This window comes from Barbatula barbatula, assembly GCF_947034865.1.
Source record: "Barbatula barbatula genome assembly, chromosome: 2".
NCBI lineage: Eukaryota > Metazoa > Chordata > Actinopteri > Cypriniformes > Nemacheilidae > Barbatula > Barbatula barbatula.
In genome coordinates this window covers 6,629,946-6,654,177 of record NC_136767.1, presented here as the reverse complement: position 1 = coordinate 6,654,177, position 24,232 = coordinate 6,629,946, and the positions used below count along the sequence as shown (strand labels likewise).

Below are 24,232 nucleotides of genomic sequence, written 5' to 3'. Positions count from 1 at the left end.
AAGTATTTTGTTCAGTGTATGTGGGTGCATATTGATAGCTTTACTCACACAAAATGCAATAAATTTGAACTGCAGCATTTAACCATGTGGCAGATGTCATTGAATAGAAGTTTCAATAAAAGTTGTATCTTCAATTTTGGGTAAATGATGAAAACAGATGTCAAATCAACAAGCTGAACTTAAGTTAAAGCAATTAGTTGATTTTTTCTGGCCAGTATTGCCTACGAAAATTTCCCTCATTACGTCAGGTTGGTCGCCTGATAAAGTCCACAGAACTCTGAGGGAACCAACGGACGGATTTTAGTAACGTAATCTAAATCTAAACATAAACCTTTGAATATTAAATACTTAAATCAGACAAACGATCCCTGAAATGGTCTTTTAATTTGTTCCGCAGCTGTACACACACTTTAAAGGGGGGGGGGGGGGGGGAGTTCAGCACGGTTTCATGCATTCTGATGCATTTACAATGTAAACACGCTGGCTTCTCATGCTTGACATGGTCAACTTTTCAAAGACGAGTTGGACTTATGACATAGTATTTCTGTGCTCGAAACACTCCCCCAAGGTTTGTATAGGTTTCTGAACGTTTTTTCCAGAAATACCATTATGTAACCACTTTTCTTAAGTGTTTGTTTAACGCATAACGGTGATGGATGTTATATAAACAGTGGTTATAACTCTGGATTTGCAGATCGTTTGAAACTGATAGATGGATGCCTGTCATAATCCGCACACGGTAAGCGAAACTGAGTCAAATGTCTGTCATACGGTCAACAACACATACTTATAGTGAATCAACAGATATGCAATAATAATGCAATGATGTATTGTGTAAAATCCTTATAAACTTGGCATGCCTAGTAAGTTAAGATAGAAATATATCATGCTCCATTCTGGGTCCACAATATTTTTATATTTCACAACATATAAAACACAATATTAAACCTACACTCTTAATAAAAACATAAAACAAACACGTTATTTTCAGCATCTTAATATTTATCACATCGTTTGTCCATTTCTTTTCCCACACGAGCCACCAATGCTGTCCTCATGGCTGAGTCCAAAAAGTTCATCTCTGCTACTCTTTCCACTATCGTTTCTGGCTTGTCCTCCTGTCTCAAAAGAATTTACAAATTAATAAATTTGATTTAAATAAAAGAAACAATGTTGACAAATTGTTCATTTTCAAATGTTCTATGACTAGTTTTAACCATTACTTCAATAAAGCTCATCAGAAACCTTGTGAACAATGAATGATGTAATTTGCCCGCTGTCAGCCTGGTAATCAAGCCAGAATAGCTCTGTGCCAGTGTTTTCCTGATCTGTGCCAGAGCTGCTCTCATTCCAGTCTTCTGTCCCCACATGCACACAACACTCAGAGCCATCTGAAATATAACAACACACTGTCAATATAACAAACCCAGCGGTAATATTTCCATTGACCCATATTGTGCAATGCCAAGGTCATGGGTTCGATTTCGTTGTCCTTGTATGTATTGGATAAGAAAGGAGAGCAGAGATCATAAAGGTGTTTTATTTTTTTTATTGATAATAAACTCATCTATGAAGCATGCCATGACGCTTATGTGTCTGTTTTTTATCATTTTCCCGCAATTTTACTAGAGGTATGAGTTGTTTTTATTTTAAACCTCATCAGTAGCAAGTTTTTAATGAATTCCTCATTTAGAGATAAATCATAGTTTAAAATAATAGAGCAACTGGATTAAAAGGAATTCAGATCAATGTCTAATGAATAACTGGATCAAATTATATCTTAAAAATAACTATGATTGTAAACACAACAAATGTCTGTCTAACAGGTGGCTTTATGTTGTTTACAGGCAGACCGTTAAAGAACACAACACACAGGTCTGGCGGAAATCCTTCAACTTCGAGAACTCTGAATCTGCTGAAGTGTTTCCAGTTCAGTGTGCCGTAGGCATCAGACTTTCAGCCAACGGTCTGTGGATGTGACATCTGAGGCTGATTGATCACCCCCTTAGAGCATGTGTAATTGGTCCTGGATAATTTACTCACATTATACACTACAGTCTCCAGGCTTACGGAATCTCCGACATCAATATTTGAATAAATTATGAAATATTAACTGACTGGCCATGTGGGATTTCGTTATGATCAAGATAAAGGTAAAGGATCGTAGTTTTACAGCTCGCCTTGAACTTTATTAGCATCTTTGTTGTTTGCCTATAGCATCTTATTGAGTGTTTGGACCTGGAAACAGTATATGACCTTCTTTATATGATAGTGCGGGACATCAGAATAAACAACCAAAAAGAAACACAGTAGCATCATAACCTCAGTGCACCACTGTAAATGGTCCAACCCGAGCCCACTCTGAGCAGCACTCGGACCAGCAATCGGTCCAGCATTGGAGGCAGGCACTCTAACGAGGAGGCTAAAGGCCACTGCTCCTAGCATCTGTAGCTAGAACACCTCTTGAGGTTGGGAGCCTCTGCAGCTCTAACACTAGCTGGCCTTCGTTACACATGTAAAACATGTACTACTCCCTATCATAAGCGTTAGCTCTAAAGTATAAAGAGTAAAAATGCCATACATTTTGCCTCATCAGTTTAACACGTGGATCGATCAGAAGCCCTTTTGCAAGTCTAAACTGTGTTAAAGTGTGCATTTGTAAACTTCACTCCTTGTTAGACAGCGTGACTCCTGTGCCGAAGGTGTGGTATTAAAATATAATATATGGCTACAGACTCTATGGCACCATTAATAATCTTATAGGGTAACTGGTCTCGACAATGTTTTGTACTGTGTAATATGGCACAATTTAAAAATCTTGACGAGATACCCCTTTAAAAAATATAGTCTGAGCTGCCTTATGGAATTTTTCACATCTTGACACAGCTGCCTTAAAGTGATGCTTTGCCCGAAAAGGAAAATTTATTCACCTTCGAGTTGTTCCAAATCTGTATAAATGTCTATTTTCTGATGAACACAGAGAAAGATATTTGGAAGAATGCTTGTAGGCAGACAGATTTTGCCCTCCATCGACTCCCAAAGTAGGAAAAAATACAATGGTAGTCAAAAGTGCCCCAGAACTGTTTGCTGTCAAACATTCTTCAAAATGTCTTCTTTTGTGTTCAGCAGAACTGATTAAATAATTTTTCCTAATATGGGAGTCAATTGGGGCGATATCTGTTTGTTTGTTTATAAGCATTCTTCCAAATATTTGTCTCTGTGTTCATCATAACGAAGACATTTATTCAGATTTTTAACAACTCGACGATCAACATTTTTGGCGAAGTATCACTAAGTTATACTAAGTAATATTTTGGCATGTTACTTAATTGATTTGCATAATTTTAACTGAAACAAACTGCATCTTTTTATATTGTGAAATAGTGAATAAAATAATGTCCGCCTATGTAACTTACTCTGATGGCGTGGGTGATACACTTGTTGGTCAGGTCTTCTTGGATGGCGGGGGGTGGTGGTGGGTCTACGCCTCTGTTTTTCTTTGGCCTGTTTTACCTCTCTGTCATAATCATCCCTGTATAAAATAATAAAACATTTGCATGTCAACCATACGATTATAACGATAATATGAACAACATTTCAAAATGCCCCTGTATAAAAGTGCAAAGGAAACAACGAAAATATTCCTGTAATTATGTTTTAATTCCTATAACGTTAGCTCCCCTGAGACAATATTCCAATATTCCAGTTCTGATAATGCACATTATCCATAGGAACCTACTATTAAAATAACTTTCAATTTATGTTTATCTGTAGGATTTTATTCTTGAGTGAATCTTTAATTATCTTTTTTTATTATTTCCATATACTTCAGGGCTAAAACTAAAATGCACTATGCTGATGAAAGATTGTGCGACACCTGGCTATTTGATTTCTCCTGATGTGCCGAAGGAACCCGTGGCTCATATCCAAGCGACCACCATGCTTATATTTGACACAGTTCTCTGCATCATGCGAAACGTCGTCCATAGTTTTCTCTGTAAATATAACGCTGACAACAGTCAATTCATTTTAGCAAACGTTATAGGCGCTAGACACTGATGGCCACTACAAACCGCACTCCGAGTTATTTTCTATTAATGAACAATGGGAGAATAATTCCAAATTCTGAAATATATTATCTTTGTTTACACATTTTTCATGTCTGTACACTTGATGATCGCGAAAGTTAAACACTGACCATATCTGCTATTTTCCCTCTTCGCTCTGCCTCCACTCCGAGTTATTCGGCTTTTGGCCACCCTGTTTTAACCGGAAGTGACAACGGAAGTTTTAAAGCGTACAGGAAAACGTTTCAGTAGGCGCAACGTGCATACACAGTTCAATTTTAGTTACATATAAAAAGGTACAATGATCGCAGGCGTAAAACGAGAGAAAGATATCGATGAACACGAAGATGAAGGTATGCTTTATTTACTCATTTATTCATTTATTATATGCTTACAATAAAGAGTATATTCCAGCAAACACCGAACGTTTCCTTAACGTTTGTTTACCGCCGAGTTGTTTGATAGCCAATCGTTCTTCGAACGTTCTTTATATATGTTAATGTACTATTTTGCTATAGTTGCAGTCCTTAGAGAAGGATCACAGGAGACCGATGTAAAGTTAGTTCGACGTTTGAGATTTGTCAGAGATTCAGCCTCGGAAAAAAACAATAGTTCTTTAACGATTTGACACAATGATAAGAGACATGTTTAGTTCGAATTGCTTTCAAATGTTCAAGAGAAAACACAGTGCCTTTTAATTAGTTTTTTTCTGCCTTAAGGTATTATAACTGAAATGCCTTATAATGAAATGTATTAGGATAGGCACCGTCTGCAAATCAAAAAACGAGGAGCAAAAAATCTGCGATTTTATCTAAATGCGTCATTTTATAAATGAATTTAAATTGTTACTGGTTCAAACAAGAACATGTTGCTGTTGGCTTTATTTACAAAACTATAGCAGAAGTAAAGCTATTGCAATGGAACAAATAAGAAAATGCTGGCAAAGATTTTGCAGTTGACCGTGCCCTAGTGGGTGATTATTGCTGTTATTTTGACCAGTTTGAACAAATTAATTTAAAATGCATACAGTTTGATATGTCAAGTTCAAGGTGTGTGCCTTGTTACTTGTTCAAAGAACAACATGTCCAGACATTATGTAAATTAGTATACACACTATTGGATAAATTTGGACCGCTGGATGGAGAGTGGAATTATAGGACAACTCCATGAAATATCACATGGTGCAAGATTTTTAGATATTTCACAACAAAATTCTTCCATATTGTGGCTTTAAATTTAAATCTGATGAAACATTTTCTTATTTGGTTTGATTTGATTCAATTTATTGTCATTACACACATACAAGTACAGTGCAACGAAATGTATCAGTATTCTTAGAGAATACTGTATGTTTTATCTCAACTTTGAAGAGTGTGTCTTATTACCGGTTCATAGAATATTTAAATGTTGGTTTTATTTACACAATTATAACACAACAAATGATCTAAAAATGTATTATAATATTATTCATGGATAAGTTTGGGAAGCTTTCCAAGAATGTGCCACTGCCCCCTAGAGGAACACTGTGCAGTTGCTCGTAGTTTGATATTCAGCATTGGGAATAAATGAATAAAAAATACACAGACTCTGACATGTCAACCTCAGTTTCTGGGCTGTGCAGTGCACACTCTTTGCAAAACTTCCAAAGCTCTCTCTCAGTTTTCACATTTAATAGCTTTTGTTATGTTACACTGTTGTCAATTAAACCAACATCTACATTTTCGTCTAGGACCCAGGGACAAGACACAACCTTTGGAAGTTGGCTAGAAAAGCATACTTATTTGAATTAATAAATGTATTTGTTAACCCATTTCAATATAATGCATTGTGTTACAGTTCTGTTCACAGAACCAGCATCTAGATGTTCTGTAAAACAGTAACAGAAACTCTCTAAAGTCGAACTCTGTGCTTTTTAGAAATAATTTATTCTAATATCTGATTAGAAAACTCAAAACAACTGTATACTTATAATACAACACTGTTATGAGTGTTTTGCCTACGTTACTCATTATCCAAAGCAACTTGCAGTGCAGTTAGTCTACACATGTCTTTTATCATGTGCATTGTCTGGGATCGAACCCATAACCTTGTGTTGCTAATGCAATGCTGTACTAGTTGAACTATGGGAACAGACTTTTTATTGTTGTATCAATAGCTCAATAATGAAACCAGTGCCAAAATGTTCTTCTTGAAAAGGGTAACAAGACACCAAATTTAACTGTGGATATTCTAACAATATACCTAACTGGATATTTTTATTATCTATATATCTTGGACAACAAAAACTTCTGGCATGGTGAATGCAGACCTAAAATTAGACTACTTTAATGTTGTTGCATGCGTCCAAAGTTAAGAATTTATGATTGTAGCATTCAGCTTCATCATCCTCTAAGAAAAACAATTATTGATTACAATGACACAGAAATCTTGATGTTTCCACAAAAGAAAAGCATTTTATTTAGAATTTTCCCAATAAAACATAGGAGCTTTTAGCTTTGAATCACGTGCCTGATAACGCGAACTGTGTTTAGTGTTTTAATAAATCTTGGTTTTATAATTTCAAATTGCGTGTAAAGCAGATAAATTCATGTCGTGTTAGGACTGTTTTGGCAAACAGGGAAACAAGGAAAAGTTTTTATAATAAAATGTTTGGTTACAAATTGCAGCTGAATGCCACAACTTTGTGCACGAAGGCAGGCCAGAGAAACATAGGCAGTGTAACGGAAGTCTATTTGAATTATAAACAGAGAGTGTCTTTGCTATAACGAAACACATATGACGTAGGGAGTTTTTTTCAGAAAAGTTGAACTTCTTTTCAACCTCAAAAGACCCTCTGAGCTGCAGAAAAAGACGCCGGGGATGGATTTTAAAAAAGTGCTCAGGGCATTTTTTGAAAACACTGTATACTCCATAGGATTATAATGTAAAACACACGTTAGCAGTTAAAAATAAGTCAAATCTGAACTTTGCTGGTGACTGCCGTTGTAACAGCCGTCACCAACCGCTGATAAAATTCTGATTTATAAACGCAACATCATCGGAGAAAAAAAACAATGCAGTACATCTACATTGAAGAGGGGCTATATGCTGTTTCTCGACAATGTGTTGCTGTATTACGAATGCTGCTTTATCACTTGCATTTAAAATCAGTTAAATACGAGAGGTTGAGGGCTCGCGCACACTCATGGTGATCATTGGAAGAGAGAGAGAGTGTGTTTGTGCGGAAGATGAGGACGTGCACGCAGCCACGCTGCACTCATGCCAAACAAGTCAGGAAGGAGAGAAGACGCGTAAGCGTTTATCCACTAGTTATTTAATAAAAATATACTTTGGCAGATTGATTTTCAAAAATTGTTTTTGTTAAAACATAGATATGCACTATATTTTATAAATAATAATATAGACACTATTATACCATTACTATTACTTTGTTGTAGTTTTTTAAATACTCTCCCAGTGTCTTCTCCAGACATGAGGTGTGTCTGTGCCCTGAGTCCCGGCTTGGCGTCTTTTCAAGATCCTGCTCCACTTTCTACTCCTAAATCACTTCCTGTCTCTCTCTACACTGTCCTATAATTACCAAAGACAAAAAGCCTGACTTTCTTAAATCGAATGGAAAACCATTGTAAGTTTGCAGACGGTCCCTAACCAGCCTAATTGCCAGAGTATACAATGCATCCGGAAAAGTATTCACAGCGCTTCACTTTTTCCACATTTTTTCATGTTACAGCCTTATTACAAAATGGATTCAATTAATTATTTTCCTAAAAATTCTACAAACAATACCCCATAATGACAACGTGAAAGAAGTTTGTTTGAAATGTGCATAAGTATTCACAGCCTATATATTTTGCTTCGTGGTGTTCCATTATATTTTTCATTTAGGCTGTAAATTTGCACCGAACAAGCCTGAACAATTTGCTTTTATTTATTTTCATACAACATTTTATATTGATCATACGTTAAGCTCAATCTCGTTGGGCTATAGTCTGCCTTTCGTTCTTGTGCCTCAATGTTTTTCATTGTTCTGCATTTACCAATAAGAAAGTTTTTTTACAACTGACGTATTTGTCATTTCATAATATCCTAAAAAGATTATTTAGGTCTATTTGGCAGTAAATAAATGAATGTAATAACAAAATTGCGCTATTTAGCCACCTAAAAATACTGCAAGGAAATATCCCTATCAGCCCAATTTTGACGACAAAAAAAATCACATCACATTACGTTACAGTATATTATGTCACGTGTGTTTATGGGATATTTACGGTATGTGTGTGAACGCATGCACAGATTCCAGAAAATCACTGGCAGTGTAAATTAATAAAACCGGTTTCCTGGGCGTTGCAATGATAGCTCCCCAATGCTCTGGACGACTTGCAGAAAGTGTGTTCACTATTCACCAGGGATGGGTTAAATGCAGAGGGCGCATTTGAAGTATGGGTAACCATACATGGACACACTTTCAGGGACACATCATAGATATCATCATAGATTCATGTGAAAACCATGTTTAGTGAATTTGCTTCTTTATAGTATCTGTGAAATAAATGTAATTTTACATATTTGTTCATTATTGTCTTGTGTCTTTTATTTTAGAGGTGCCGCTGAAAATTGGGCGTTTTCAAGGTGTTGAAGATAAGAGAAGCCGACATTGTCCGTATCTGGACACAATCAACAGGTTAAAATGATTTAATTCCTTAATTCGATCACAGATTGTTACTCTATTAAATATTGCTTTACCAGTATCTCTTCTGTCATTAGGAGTGTTTTGGATTTTGATTTTGAGAAGCTTTGTTCGGTCTCGCTTTCACACATTAATGCCTACGCCTGTCTGATCTGTGGGAAATATTTCCAAGGTTTGTGTGACAAAAGTGTTTTAACTTCTTTACCTATATTTAAAATCACATGCGTTTGAAATGAAGTCTTATTGACCATTTTGCAACAACACTGGTCCTGAAGCACTTTTATTTTAACAACACAACTGTGAAAAAATCCGTCCGCCGGTGGTGAAAATGCTTTGATAGGGGTGTGAATTGTCACTGGTCTCATGATTCTATTCAATTACGATTAACATGTCTTCGATTCAATATGACATTGCATCGTGATCGTTGGATCATCAGTTTTCAATATTACTGCACAAGTAAGTCTCCCTCACACTTTAACACCTTGTCTACACCGCATTCGAGCGGTATGATGTGACACGACAAAAGACAATAAAAAAACCTTAAGAACAAGGTGTTTGTCATGCTGTGGGGACAGAATATCTTTATATAAACGTTTCGGGGTGACTCACCAGCACTCAAGCTTCAAGTTTGCAAAATGTTTTCTCACAAACTCGATGACAGGCAGTAATTGCACCAAATGTATGCTTTGTTTTCTTAACAGGCAAAGCTTTTAGTAAAGAGCTGTGGTTGTTTTTTCTATACGCTTTTTGCTTAGTGCTGGTGTTAGCAGGCCTTCATATCACACTCTCAAACCTTCTTTCTCCACTGACTGAACCCTCAGTCTTCAGAGAAACCGTTAAAACTTAATATACCCATTATGTTTTGCTTACATTGCACATATATAAGAGACAGAGGATCTGTTTTTGAAGAGGTTTGCCTGTGAATGTATTTAAAATAACGTAATGATTTAAAATAACGTCATGTGAACTTGCAGTTGCTATTAGGGATGCACTGATACCAGTACTCGGGTCTCGGTCCGATACTGTGCTCATGTACTCGTAAAACTTCCCCAATACAACCGCACCCGATACTACCTTATGGCAACTTCTGATGTGGAGTCGTGCGGAAAGTCATAAATTTCCCTGCGCACACCAACTGCGGAGATATTTTAAGATAAGCAATGATGATAAAAGTAGAGCAGACTGCAAACTGTGCTCTGCTAAATTGTCAAGAGGAGGGTTGAGAAATAGCTCCTTTAACACAAGCAATTTGATTAAACATCTAAAGCACCAAAATAAAGCCGGGGTCTAGGACTTTGCTAATGCTAGCACCAGGAAACTGCAATAACCAACTTTGCAGCAAACGCTGGAGAAGCGAGAGACAAGTCAAGAGACAACCCCGGTCAGTAAAAATGACAGAGGCTCAACTTTAAGCCTGTTCACGTGCTTGTCCTTCCTTCACGTGCTTGTTTACTTCAAATAAGGAAACACAATTGTTGTAAATATAATTTATTCTGAAGATCAATCAGCTTTGACATATTTAAATCTGCATATTTGTGATATTTTCTACCTTTTATCTTATGAAATATAAACTGAAAGCTGAAGCAAAGCCTACATTCTTAAATTTGATCAATAAATGAGAATAAGACACTAGGGCTGTTACCAATCAAATTAAATAATTTACAACACCGACAAATTACAACTACATTAAACAATGTTATGAGATTGTTTTAAATATTTTTACAAATAAGAAATGTTGGAAAGAATGTTTAAACATGAAAGAATGCACGAGTCATTATTAAGTACTCGTATCGGTACTCTGTATTGGCAAGTACCCAAATGTAAAAAAGTGGTATTGGTGCATCCCTAGTTGCTATACTGTACTTGTGGTTAATTTTTAAGTGATATTTTTAAATAAAGTCCCCCTGTAGTCGGTCATTTTAAGTGAACTAAAAAACTAAAGCAAAAATTACTTCTGGGCCTGTGCTGTTTACAAAATGGTCTATGCTGTGAAATGGAAATAAATATTTTTGCATGTTATTTATCCAGATGTTTTATACTGCTTTTGTCTGCATTTCAGGTCGTGGGCAGAAGTCTCATGCATACACCCACAGTGTTCAGTTGACTCACCATGTGTTCCTGAATCTCCACACACTCAAGTTCTACTGTTTGCCAGACAATTATGAGATTATTGACTCATCATTAGAAGATATTACAGTGAGCGTGGTTTTCTTATGCATTTTGAAATATATAATCATAACAGTGTAAATTCTTGACTAATAATTTGCATATGTCAGCCTGCTTGTTTTTCTTATACCTCTTTAAATTTTGATATGTTTCCTTATTTTAGTACGTCTTGAAGCCTACATTTACCAAACAGCATATCTTTGGTTTGGATAAGCAAGGAAAGCTATACAGAGCCTACGATGGCACAACATATCTGCCTGGAATTGTGGGTCTCAATAATATCAAGGCCAATGACTATGCTAATGTTGTCCTACAGGTAAGATAAACAGTTATGCTAAGTGTTAATATTAAAACAACTGGCATCACAAACACATTTTACGCTAACATGCCTATGGATCAAAAAAGTGAAAACGTTTTGCTTTAGGTAAATTCAATAATTAAAATAAAACCTTGTTTTACCATTTAAGATTAATCGAAGAGCAAATATAGGCACAAGTGTTTTGTAACTCCTGTTATATGCAGTGCATTGAGTGCCATCTTTTTTTATCCTTAAGGCCCTGTCAAATGTGCCCCCGCTACGGAACTATTTCCTTGAAGAGGAAAACTATCGTAATATTCGTCGGCCACCAGGTGATATCATGTTCCTGCTGGTTCAACGCTTTGGGGAACTAATGCGCAAGCTTTGGAACCCACGCAACTTTAAAGCCCATGTGTCACCGCATGAAATGTTGCAGGCTGTGGTGTTATGCAGTAAAAAGAAGTTTCAGATCACTAAGCAAGGTAAAAATCCAATGGATTTGTCCTTATCTTTTGTATCGAGTATGTAGTATAGACCAATAACCATCTGGGACAGTGGTATTCAGAGTAAGTACATTTAATTTATGGTTTTCCTTCACTTATTAAGGGCTGCTTGGCTGCACCAGTTGTGCACAAGTTAACCTAATTTTGACTTAAATGGGCAACTTCGCACTACTAAATATTTTTGAGTTGCATCAATCAACCTAGTTGAAACGTAACGTTACGTATAAACTAAATATATTTACGGAAGCTGTAAATCACATATTATGTGATAACATAACATTATTAGCGGCTCTGACTAGCGCGCCTCCCTCTTGTGTATCTGCCTGCGTTGTGCATGTCAAAATAAAATGACCTTTATTTTATTTTAGTGGTGGTGGGCAGTAAAATTAAATTATGATTGTATTATGTTGTATTATTTTTAATCAGCATTTGTTTATTAATCTAGATTTATCTAAAATATTTGATGAAATGCCTATCTTATTCATGATTGGGTAGTAATATATTTAATGAATCGAAATTTTGATAGTGGAATAAATAAGCTTTCTATTTATCTATGGTTAGTCAGGATAGGAACATTTCTGGCATTTTGATCCATACAATGCATGTTTGGCTATTACTAAAAATGTTCCTGTGCTACTTAAGACTGGTTTTGTGATCCAGGGTCACATTTGAAATTTGAATTCACAAAATTTCGACAACTTTATCTAAGTAGTGTAACCAAGTAATGGCTGATATAGGACTAATGAAGGTAGACATCTTATGCAACTACGCTTTACTTAACAGAGAGATTACGAACTGCTAGCTACACTCTTAAGACCAAATGGTGCAACCGAATAACACACAGAGTTTATTACAAACTAGCTAGTATTAACTTAGACTCTAGTTTGGACTGTACATTCTCATTTAAGAAAGAACTTACGAATCGCTGGTGCGACCCTACCCAAAAAAAAATGTTGGAAGACTTGTTCATTTTTAGCCTTAATTTAGAATTTTGACAAATGTAGAGGATGTATGACTTAACCATCCATTTGGAGAAAGACAGCAATTAAAGTCACATTAGAGTACATTGCATTGCTTTTCACAGTCTGTTCTGGCCGTACTGTGTGCAGTTTAGCAAAAGTCGTAGGTCATAAATTAACCTGTTGTTTCTAAGAAACAAAAATGGACACGTTCATATTTTAAACAATATAACTGTTGTTCTTGTTGCTGCTCTTTTGTATTCTAAAACTGTACTAAACAAAATTAATCTTTTAATCAATTTATAAAAAAAGTCTCGTCTTTATTACTGGTTTTTGAAAATCATTTATTATTTTCTGTTTAATTTTTCAAAATAAAACTATTTAACTTCCTATGCTTTTTGCCCTTTAGGGGATGCTGTGGACTTTCTTTCCTGGTTCCTTAACGCATTGCATGGTGCCCTTGGTGGTACAAAGAAAAAATCAAGTGAGTTTAATTTTTGTGATATATTTATGTTAGGGATTTGTAGATCTTGAAATATTTTGTTTATGTTTGTTTGATTAAACTAATTACATTTATTTATGCATTTCTTTTGTAATTTTTATAAGCATTACAGTAAATACATATTATTTTAGAATTAATAACTGCGAGAACTGCTCAAATCAGATGCAGAGATTATATTTTGCTCTTCCACCATTGCTTGTGTATACTCTCTTGCCTTGTTGCTCCGATAACATTACATTGGTATTATTATATTACCTATCAATAAAATAGACATTAGTTAAATGATTCAGAATTTCTAGAAGATTGAATCGAGATTTATTGGGGAATTTATTTTATGATATCTACTTTATGCGGTTTACCATTGTAACTAGACAACTGTGCAAAGTGCAGTCTGAAAATGCTCATTCTATATTTTAATCTTCTACAGCCATCGTCACACAGGTGTTTCAGGGGTCCATGAGAATATTCTCCAAGAAGCTTCCCCATCCAGATCTGGTAGGTGACTGATGGACATTTTCTGACTTGTAATGATGGTCTAAGTTATAGTTGCAATGCCGTTTCAAATTTAAATTATAGGACTGCATGATAATATATCTTGTTTATAGTTGCACCTTTCTGATATAATTGGGCTATCTTTGCTGACACGCCTCTGCAGCATCGCGTGGCGGTCGGGGACAGTGCCTCTGGGATGACAGACCGGGGTGGTGGTCCCTCTTTTTAAGAAGGGGTACCGGAGGGTGTGTTCCAACTATAGGGGATCACACTTCTCAGCCTTCCCGGGAAAGTCTATGCCAGGGTACTGGAAGGGAGAATACGGCAGATAGTAGAACCTCGGATTCAGGAGGAACAGTGTGGTTTTCGTCCGGGCCATGGAACGCTGGACCAGCTCTATACCCTCTACAGAGTGCTGGAGGGTTCATGGGAGTTTGCCCAACCAATCCACATGTGTTTTGTGTATTTCGAGAAGGCATTCGACTGTGTCCCTCGCAGCATCCTGTGGAGGGTGCTTCGGGAGTATGGGGTCTGTGGTCCTTTGCTAAGGGCTGTCAGGTCCCTGTACGACCGAAGCAGGAGCTTGGTTCGCATTGCCGGCAGTAAGTCGGGCTTGTTCCCAGAGCATGTCGGACTCCGGCAGGGCTGCCCTTTGTCACCGGTTCTGTTCTTAATTTTTATGGACAGAATTTCTAGGCGGGGCCGGAGGGTGTCAGGTTTGGGGACCACACGATTTCGTCTCTGCTATTTGCGGATGATGTTGTCTTGTTGGCCCCTTCAAACCAGGACCCTTCAGCATGCCCTGGGACGGTTTACAGCCGAGTGTGAAGCGGCTGGAATGAAAATCAGTACCTCCAAATCCGAGGCCATTATCCTCAGTCGGAAAAGGGTGGCTTGCCCACTTCAGGTTGGTGGAGAGTTCCTGCCTCAAGTGGAGGAGTTTAAGTATCTCGGGGTCTTGTTCACGAGTGAGGGAAGGATGGAACGGGAGATTGACAGACGGATCGGTGCAGCTTCTGCAGTAATGCGGTCGATGTACCGGTCTGTCGTGGTGAAGAAAGAGCTAAGCCGCAAGGCAAAGCTCTCAATTTACCGGTCAATCTACGTTCCTACTCTCACCTATGGCCATGAGCTTTGGGTCATGACCGATAGGACAAGATCCCGGAGACAGGCGGTCGAAATGAGCTTCCTCCACAGGGTGTCTGGGCGATCCCTTAGAGAGGGTGAGAAGCTCGGGCACCTGGGAGGAGCTCGGAGTAGAGCCGCTGCTCCTCCACATCGAGAGGGGTCAATTGAGGTGGCTTGGGCATCTGTTCCGGATGCCTACCGGACGCCTTCCCCGGAAGGTATTCCAGGCCCGTCCGACCGGGAGGAGACCCCGGGGAAGACCTAGGACACGCTGGTGGGACTATGTCTCCCGGCTGGCCTGGGAACGCCTCGGTATCCCCCCGGAAGAGCTAGAGGAAGTGTCTAGGGTGAGGGATGTCTGGGCATCTCTACTTAGACTGCTGCCCCCGCGACCCGGCCCCGGATAAGCGGAAGAAAATGGATGGATGGATGGATAGTTTTCTATCAGTTCAAATAAACCTACTATACAAATTATAGACCCATAATATCTTTGTAAGCAGCCACACTTAAAAAATCAGCAGGGGATCAAATTATTATTTCCCTCACTATGTTGTGTAAGAGGCATGCTAAACATTTCACATGTGAAAAAGCTTGATGGAAGTGCGAACACCGCTGACCATAAAAATGCAGAGGGTTTTCGAGTTGCTGCAGTTTGCATTCCATGTAGTTGAAAAGTTAGCTAGAAGTCCATTGAAGCAAACTCTTCAACATGGAATGCAAATTTACTTGGATTGATACTAGGGGTGGGACAATATATCAATATGGCGACGTCGTCATTGTCATCCGTGCGATACGAGAATCGATGCGCTGGTGCCAAACATCAATATTTATAATTATTATTAAAACAAGACACTTTAAATATATTACCAAGCTTTATTATGTCATGGCTCCTCTGGGTGGCGCTTAACACATAAATGAGGAAAACCTGAACAATTGAAGAGTTTAGCATGGCAAATAGTGCTTGTAAAATAACAGATGCTCTCTGCATATATGAGAATGGAAGTTAATGTGCTTGGGTTTAACGAAAGTTGCTGCACTGAGATGTTTTCAGGTTTATTTTATTTAAGCTGGTTCCCATCTGAGATGTTCAAGTTTATTTGAAGATGTTCCCATGCTGTTAAATGTATAAATGTACCCGGTTTATACAATTTCTTTAAAGGGATACTTCACCCAAAAAAGAAAATTCTCTCATCATTTACTCACCTTGGAGTTGATCCAAATCTGGTGAACACAGAAAGATTTTTGGAAGAATGCTTATAACCAGACAGATTTTGCCCCCTATTGATTCCATAGTAGGAACAATTACTTTACATATGTTTTGGTCGGTTGAAAACAAAAGAAGACATTTGGAAGAATATAGGGCAGCAAATAATTCTGGGGAGCTTTTGACTACCATTAAATTTTTTCCTACTGTGGTAGTCAATGGGGGGTAAATATGTCTGAATGTTTGGGTGAAGTGTGTCAGTTAAATGTGTCAGTTCACAAAGATAAGCTATTAATAATGCATAAAATGCTTAAAAATTTACTTAATGGTACTCAGTAGTTAAATTAATAAAATATTACCAACATAAGTTTTCACTTAGAGACAAATGTTGCACTTTACCTGTTAATGGGTATTTTGTCTACCTCAGAGTGTGCATTAGCAGCATGTCGCCTACACGACATATATGCAGTGTAATTTTAACTAAGGACAGGACAAGAGAATGTGTGTTCTAAAAATTATTACTATAATTCGCTTGTTAAATCCGTCGGAATTTTATCTTCTCTTGATGCAACACTTCATAAGTTGCTTGTTGAAGCATTTTCACAGTTTTCTAATCTCTGTATTTTTTTCAAAATAAAAAAATGCATGATGATTTGCTATAAAATAAACGTGATTTACTTTATTTAAACTTAACGTTTCTTAAGCCTGCAGAAGAAAAAGAAGCTCTTCTCCTGAAGGATGAATATCAAGAGGAGATGTCAGAGTCTACCTTCTTGTACCTGACCCTGGACCTGCCTACTGCACCCCTCTACAAAGATGAGAAGGAACAGCTCATCATTCCTCAAGTTCCTCTCTTCAGCATCCTAGCCAAGTTTAACGGAAACACAGAGAAGGTGCGAAATTTATGGAAACGACACCCTATAAAATGCAGAGGACATTTTTTTATATACGTTTTTGACATCTATTGCTTAGTACAATATGAAAAAGGAATCAAACATAAGCAACATCAATTATTTACTTGTTGTATAGAGCAGTGTTTCTCAAACCTGGCCCTTAGATATCTCTCTATATAAAACACCTGATTTATTTCAGCCTCCCCTCAGAATGTTTAAAATGTCTCCCTAATGAACACACCGACAAGCTGATGTGATGAGTGTGCGTTTCCTGAAAAAGAATGCACACCATTAGAAGTTTTGTCAGCCAGTCAGAATGAAGCATTTAATTTAGCACAGGTACTTTTAATAGCTTATAAGCTTAGTTTAACATGTATTTCCATTAGGGGTGTGGTGAGATCTTGTGAGATCCGACACGTCATAATATCCTAACGTAGTTGACATGATGGAGTGCTGGGATTAGACCTGTGCAACCTCAAAATGTATTTGGGAGCATTTGTGTGAGTTCACATTTTGTTGCGGCAAACCGCGTTGTGTGTATAGTGTTTTTTTGGTCTGGCATTGTTGCCGCTAGAGCACTTGAGGTCACATTCCCTGAGACCTGCACAGCGCTCTTGCAGGCCTGGCTTCTTTTTTTTGTGATGCGTTTCCGCTTAGTGGTGCGGCCAGTGGTGATCTCATCAAAAATATCACTCGCAAATTAATATTTTTAGACGCATTCTGGAGCCGTGACATATGCCGAAATCAGAAACTGTGGAACAAGGTTATTTTTCATGTAGCGTTACTTTTGAACGCACAGGGAATGCTAGCTAACTATTTTAGTTCTACAACTAGCAGTTAACTATCGGCCAGAATCTAAACACAAAGGAATCTGTTTGTCATCTCTTTTTCTTTAGTTGTCAAGGGAATTAGTTTAAAGGGAAAGGGAACAGTGAGAAGGCTTGTGTTATGTGTCAGGTTTGTGTTTAAGTAAAGGCTAAATTATTACAATATTACTTCCATCAGTTTGGGGCGCTGGATCCAAAGAGCTAATGCTAATTCCAGCCATATTTCTCCTACCCCTGCTCCCTCTCCCTCAAAGGGTTGAAATGATCACTTGTTTTCTGCTTCGTGAACACTCACGCCTTGCACTATCTAATGACGCGCAATCATTAGACGACTATCGTAATTTCCAAAAGGCAAAATATTCCCCTTTGGAGTCAGATCGGCGAATAACATTTGCAACTCATCCTCACGGTACACCTGACAAGAGATCAGAGACAATTCTTTCATCCAGAATCACTCCGGTCCCTCTAGATTTCCATTTCTATGTTGGTGCTTCTCCTCTTCAGTTCTCCCCACTCATTTTCTGTAGGGTTTAGGTCAGGGAACTGGGATGACCATTGCAGAAGCTTTGTCTTGTCCTCAGTGAGCCATTATTTTTAAATTTGAATGTTTGTTTTTAGATCATTGTCCTGTTGGAAGATCCAAACTTGGCCTATTTTTTTCTGTTGGTATTTGATCTTATTTACCTAGGGTATGAATACGTCTGACCTTCATTTTAAACTATTTGCCAGGTTGGTGTTATCATTTGTGGAATAGTAGACATGCTCTACTTACTTTCTTTTACTGTTATGTGATGTCACATGAATAATTTTTTCTTTTTGTTGCTGTAAGGTTAATTTTACAGCAAGGTTTATAGAAATCTGTAAATTGCTGGTAGTAGTACAATAAAGGTAACTGATCATGCATCTGTGCTTTGGGCGGAGCCCCTCAGACCGGTTAAAATGTCCACATTATGTCGGGCTTTGCCATATTTGCTCTGCATCATCTAAATTAGCTTCTATGTTCTTTGAGATATCAAGAATGCTTTGTTCATCAGGCCATTTGTCTGAAGTTCTTTAAAAAAAAATTGTATACACTACTGGTCAAAGGTTTGGGATCACTGAAAATTGTTTAAGAGCATGAGAAACATTTTTATCAAATGTCTGAAATTACTTGTGTGGACAAAAATATAATTGTGCCAACAGATTAATTTCTTTCTAGAAAACATTTTTATATTAATATTTTTGAAATTGATTACTTAGACAAATGAATGAATAAAAAGAGTCCAGTATAGATAGAAATTCCTTCAATACACTTTAAAAAAGCGTCCCAGGTTGAGACATCAAGAAGCTGGCTCATAAAAGGCCAAGAGAACGATTCAATAAATTCTAGTCAGAGGTTGACTTCTTTGAAGATGCTAAAATAGTTGTATTTATTTTTAGACATTCATTTTGAATGCTTTTAGTTACAACTGAATAATTCCAAGGTTTTGATGAGTTTACGATTATTATAACATAACTGTATTGTAAACTACACTACCAGTCAAAATTCTTTAGGTGAAATTGTAAAATATTTCAAAATGTACATATCATTTTGCATAGCTGGCACTAAAACAGTGAGTTGATTTTATGATTAATGCATTCAGAATTTGCCCATCGTTATACCTGTAAAATCCAATACTGATAAAAGATGTGCCATTGAGATGTTGCGTCTCATGCAAATTAACTAGTACTTCTTCTCCTACTTCTTTTCTGTGCATCTTTAGTGACGATGCAAGCTGCCTTTAAAAAAAGACCCACAGGAAGAAAACCACAAACATGCTTTGTAGAGCCTTTTGTCTGTTTAGAGCTGCTATTCAAAACATGGCGGCACAACATGGCCATGGTCTGTATGTAAACAAGAAAGAAATAGCTTATTCTAAGGTAATACAAACATAAGGTCTTTATAAAATACAAAACCATGTCTTTCGAGGTGTATATAGCATTTTGTCAGTGGATTTGACAAAAATCCCACTCTGGACCTTTAAGTGCTTAAATTTTCAAGCAATTAATTTGGGTTTTAATTGTTTTTTTTTTCACAGGAGTACAAGACATACAAAGAAAACTTTCTGAAGAGGTTTCAGCTAACCAAGCTTCCCCCATACCTTATCTTTTGTATCAAACGATTCACGAAGAACAACTTTTTTGTTGAAAAGAACCCCACAATTGTCAACTTTCCAATCACGTATGTTTGAAATGGTTTCATTTTGTATTTGCTGTTTATATTGCATCTTTTCTGTTGTAACAATGGTAAAATATACAGTATTAATAACACTTATTATTTTTATCAACATAATTATTCATTAATGACATAATTGAAATCATTTTTATCTTGGCTTTGAAATGCACAACAAAACTGAAATGTTCTTTAAAAAAAACTTTTTTATAAGTAACTTACGTTTTAGTTATGTTAATTCTGCGTATGGAATTTCATGTTCTTATTGTGATCCCTGATAGGAATGTTGATTTGCGCGAGTACCTCACGGAAGAGGCCCAGGCTACTGAGAAGATTACAACCTATGATCTGGTGGCAAACATAGTTCATGATGGAAAGCCATCTGAGGGCTCATACAGAATCCATGTTTTGCATCATGTGAGTGTGTTACATTTCTTTCAGTTTGAAACATGGCAGCAGCATCATTGGTATGTTTTGATAGTTAATGTGGTTGATGTTTAACAGGGAACAGGAAAGTGGTATGAACTTCAGGATTTGCAGGTCACTGATATCTTGCCGCAGATGATTACGCTTTCAGAAGCATACATACAGGTTTGCAACTTGTTTTATTATTTTTTACATGAACATAGTTATCTCCTTATGAGGAGCAATTATAAATTTTTCGAAATGTTTAAAAATGTTCTATGAGCTTTTGAAGTTTATATTCATATATTTTCTCCTACAGTTTTTTTATCTAAACTTATAAAACCGTTCTAAATAAGTGAAAATCACTTTTTAAAACTTGTGTTAAAGGTGCCCTATTGGATGGCTAAAATGAAGAGTATTTGGTGTTTACACGGTTTACGGTTAAAAAAAACATTAGTTTTCATATAACATGCATTACTATTGATCATCTGTGCCCCGCCTTTCTGAAACAACTTGTTTTTTATCAAAAATCATTTTTATCATTGTTGTGATAAACGCTGTGCGCTCTGATTGGCCAGCTACCCAGTGCATGGTGATTGGCCAAATACCTCAAGCATGTGGTGGAAATGTGTCACCCCTCATAGTAATGCGCGGATCAGGGTTTTTTCCAACCTGCGGGTCCTGCCTTTATGAAATTATTTAGCCCGCCCACACCACTGTATCTATTTTTACAACCCGTAAAACACTTAAACAGACATATTAGGCACAGACTTTATTTCAGCCTAAATGTGCTTGGAAACAGCCATTAGATTACATCGCCCGGTAAACTTGTAATTGTGTCCTCGTTTGGAAGACCCAACTAAGTAGTTTTTCACTTGTAATGCACATTTTGGGAGGTGTTCTTTGGGGCCGTGTTTAAATAAAGCGTTTTAAGCAGGTTTGGACGAGCCTCTGCTTTTAAATACTCTGTTAGTTTGAGACTTTAATGTTTGCCTTTTTACTTGTCTAATAAATGCATGAACAACTTGTAACAGACCAAAGATACAGGAAAACATGAAATTACATCATGACTCAATGTGTCTGCGTGCGGGTGTGCATGCATGCATGTGTCATTGGTGGCAGAGCAATTTGCTTAATTATGGGATTTTTACTCTTATTTGAAACATGACTAACCAACTTTTTCTTTCCCCAGGTTTGGAAAAGACAAGATAAAGATTCTTCAGAAAGCCATACAGGGGCATAGGAGTTGCAAAAATTCAGCATTACATGTATGACGTGTTGTTCCTGTGCTGTATTTAGTCCTGATCTTGTTATGCTTTTCAACAGAACTCAACTTTGCTTTAAAGGACATGTAAAAATTGCAGTAATGGCTGATTTAATGATCTAATTTAATATTTTTCATGTCATTGAGTGCTGAGATATCTGTAATGTAAACCGTAAAGCATGCCTGTTTTTTTTTTAGGTAATCTTTCGGATTTCTTCTTTGTAATAAGAAACTTTTTAATACACTTGTAGACTATATACTATAATTTAGCTCTCCACAGAGGAATTGTTATTTTAAAAAGCTTGACGCCAAGATTTTTTCTAAATGTATAGTCAGATTTTTGAAATAAAGGTTACATTTGACATGACTGGAAAGGGGTGAGGTATATTAAATAAATAGTCATTTAAAGCAGTAGTTCACCTTAAAAAGGAAAATTCTGTCATTAATTACACACCCTCACGTTAAACTTGAATGACTTCTTTTGAATGCAGAACACAAAAGAAGATATTTTGAAGAATGTTTTTAAGAACCCCCAATTCACTTGCAGTGGTTAAAATAAAAGTGAATGGGGGCTGTGCTGTTCTCTTACCAACTTGCAGAAGAAAGACAGTAATACTGGTTTGAAATGACAAGAGGGCGTTTAAATGATGACAGAATTTTCAGTTTAAAGGTGAACTTTAACCTCAAAACAGGCAAGAAGTCAGCGTGTTTGTGTTTTTATTACCTTTGTTTAACAATTATCTGCAATCAACTGTCATAAACTATGCTTCATTTGAAAGCTGCAGCACCCAGAATTCATGGACTCGACTTGTTTTTGCAATCAATACATCAGAGAGGAAAGGGTATAGATAGATGACCCGCTCTTTTAACATTGACAAAATAAATGACAGTAGTACTTGGGCTCTTAACGATACTGTATTTCACAACAATATTAAATATGGCTCATGCACAAAATGGATGACATGGGTAAACTGGTTATCGCTTGACTCTGCATGCCACCCCGAATCTAGCATTACTAACTTAGATTTTTTTGCCAAACCATTAAGAAGTTACAAGCCAAAATTAATTGCTGTACTGGAATTGTATGTTTTCACATGTCAGGCTTGTGATGAACCACCAAGTTTCATGTCGATATATTAAATACGCGCTGTATGAGGATTGGCTAATTGAAAATCATTTAAAAATATTTTGTCGGCACTGTGTCTAGATGCTATGTATAAAATTTTGTGCCAATCGGAAAGAAAATGTTCATGTTACCTGGAGGTAATATTATGAATGTAACCCAATATTGCCAAATAGATGTGAAATGGGCGTAAGAAAAAGACCCCTTATAATATAAATGCTTAAAAACTAAAATACAGCCCTGTGGCATTAGTGACCTAACAATAAACGCTAGAAAAACACTAGGGCTCCACACATTGGTGCTCTGGCCCTAATAATTAATGCTGCGAGCAGTGATGATCGAGCCCTTCACGCAAGTGACACCACTGCCTGATGGCTTTAGGAACCGTAAACAGTGGACAATCTGCATATAGGAAGGTAAATCATAGGAAGACTTAGATTTATTTATATGTGCCATAGTCATAGCGCCACCAGCTGGCAGAAGGAATCTAAGTGAATATTATTGCCTTGTAGATGTCTACAGGCAAGTGCTCGTACTAAAAATCTGTATTTTGGGTCATATCGGACATTGAACGTTGCAATGTTAAAGCTGATAATCCAGTAACTAGAAAAAGACAAAAACATCAAAGCATGTCCTGTGTCACTGTTTTGATTCACCACTATTTAATTATATTCGTTATCTCCCAGCAAGCAGCTTCAACCTAAAATAATATTGAAAAAAGTGGAAAAATTCAAGCTTAAAAAAAGTCATGTTAAATGTAAATTTGCAGTCTTTTCTGTAATCTTACAGTTTTTACCATATATAAATCTGTAAAAGTAAACGGTACAATTTAGTTTTTTGACAAGAAAAACGGGCAAAGTGTTTCTATTTGGATTTAGATACAAGATCTTTTTGGACAGTATAATTGTTTGAAATTGTTTCTATCATCAAATTATTGGGGAATGTTTAAACTTCATTGACATTAGTTTAAACATTTATATCAAATCTATATAATCTAACAACAGACAACCATGTATTTTTGTGGTCTAGAATTTATTTAATTGATTTCTTTACATTTTTATTTATAATGTTCAATAAAGTGATATAATATTACATCATGACAGAGAATCAGTGGTAATATCGTCACATTACCGGCGGTCAATGTTAACCAATCTCTAGTTAAGCAACGACCAAGGCCAGGCTAGTTTCCCAGCATAAGTTGCCATAGTAACTGAGTTCTTACTAGAACTTTAAATTTGCTTTATGAAACCGAATTGAACGACAATAAGTCTGACTGTTTTAGGGAACAGCCCTCAGGACTCTTATCAAACGTGAAGTTTGGGTTAGATCTGACTTTGGCTGCGTTTGGAATCGCGTACTTCCTTAGTATATAGTAGATGTCCGAATCTCGTTAGTATTCATAAAACAGTAGGCAAGAATAATCGGGGTGTAGGACTATGTCTCGTGGGATTTGAACGTGCGTATACTAATGTTGCATCCGAATACTCCTACTTACAGTATTTATATATAGGAGAAAACAATAT

General features: G+C 36.8%; 2 protein-coding genes across 2 annotated transcripts; one reads left to right on the top strand and one right to left on the bottom strand.

Moving 5' to 3' along the window:
* Positions 1–364: 364 nt before the first annotated feature.
* Positions 365–4,311, bottom strand: cUnh2orf68 (chromosome Un C2orf68 homolog). Its single transcript, XM_079451254.1, has 5 exons — positions 4,199–4,311; positions 3,878–3,995; positions 3,417–3,532; positions 1,246–1,391; positions 365–1,118 (listed from the first exon to the last, which is right to left on the bottom strand). Exons 2-5 carry the CDS (start codon positions 3,985–3,987, stop codon positions 996–998), a joined length of 495 nt encoding a protein of 164 aa, XP_079307380.1. The 5' UTR covers positions 3,988–3,995; positions 4,199–4,311; the 3' UTR covers positions 365–995.
* Positions 4,294–22,816, top strand: usp39 (ubiquitin specific peptidase 39). The gene is made up of 13 exons (XM_079451253.1): positions 4,294–4,420; positions 8,667–8,748; positions 8,832–8,926; positions 10,814–10,950; positions 11,084–11,236; positions 11,475–11,700; positions 13,090–13,164; positions 13,610–13,677; positions 16,711–16,899; positions 19,784–19,926; positions 20,199–20,334; positions 20,422–20,508; positions 21,515–22,816. Exons 1-13 carry the CDS (start codon positions 4,369–4,371, stop codon positions 21,563–21,565), a joined length of 1,494 nt encoding a protein of 497 aa, XP_079307379.1. The 5' UTR covers positions 4,294–4,368; the 3' UTR covers positions 21,566–22,816.
* Positions 22,817–24,232: the final 1,416 nt, after the last annotated feature.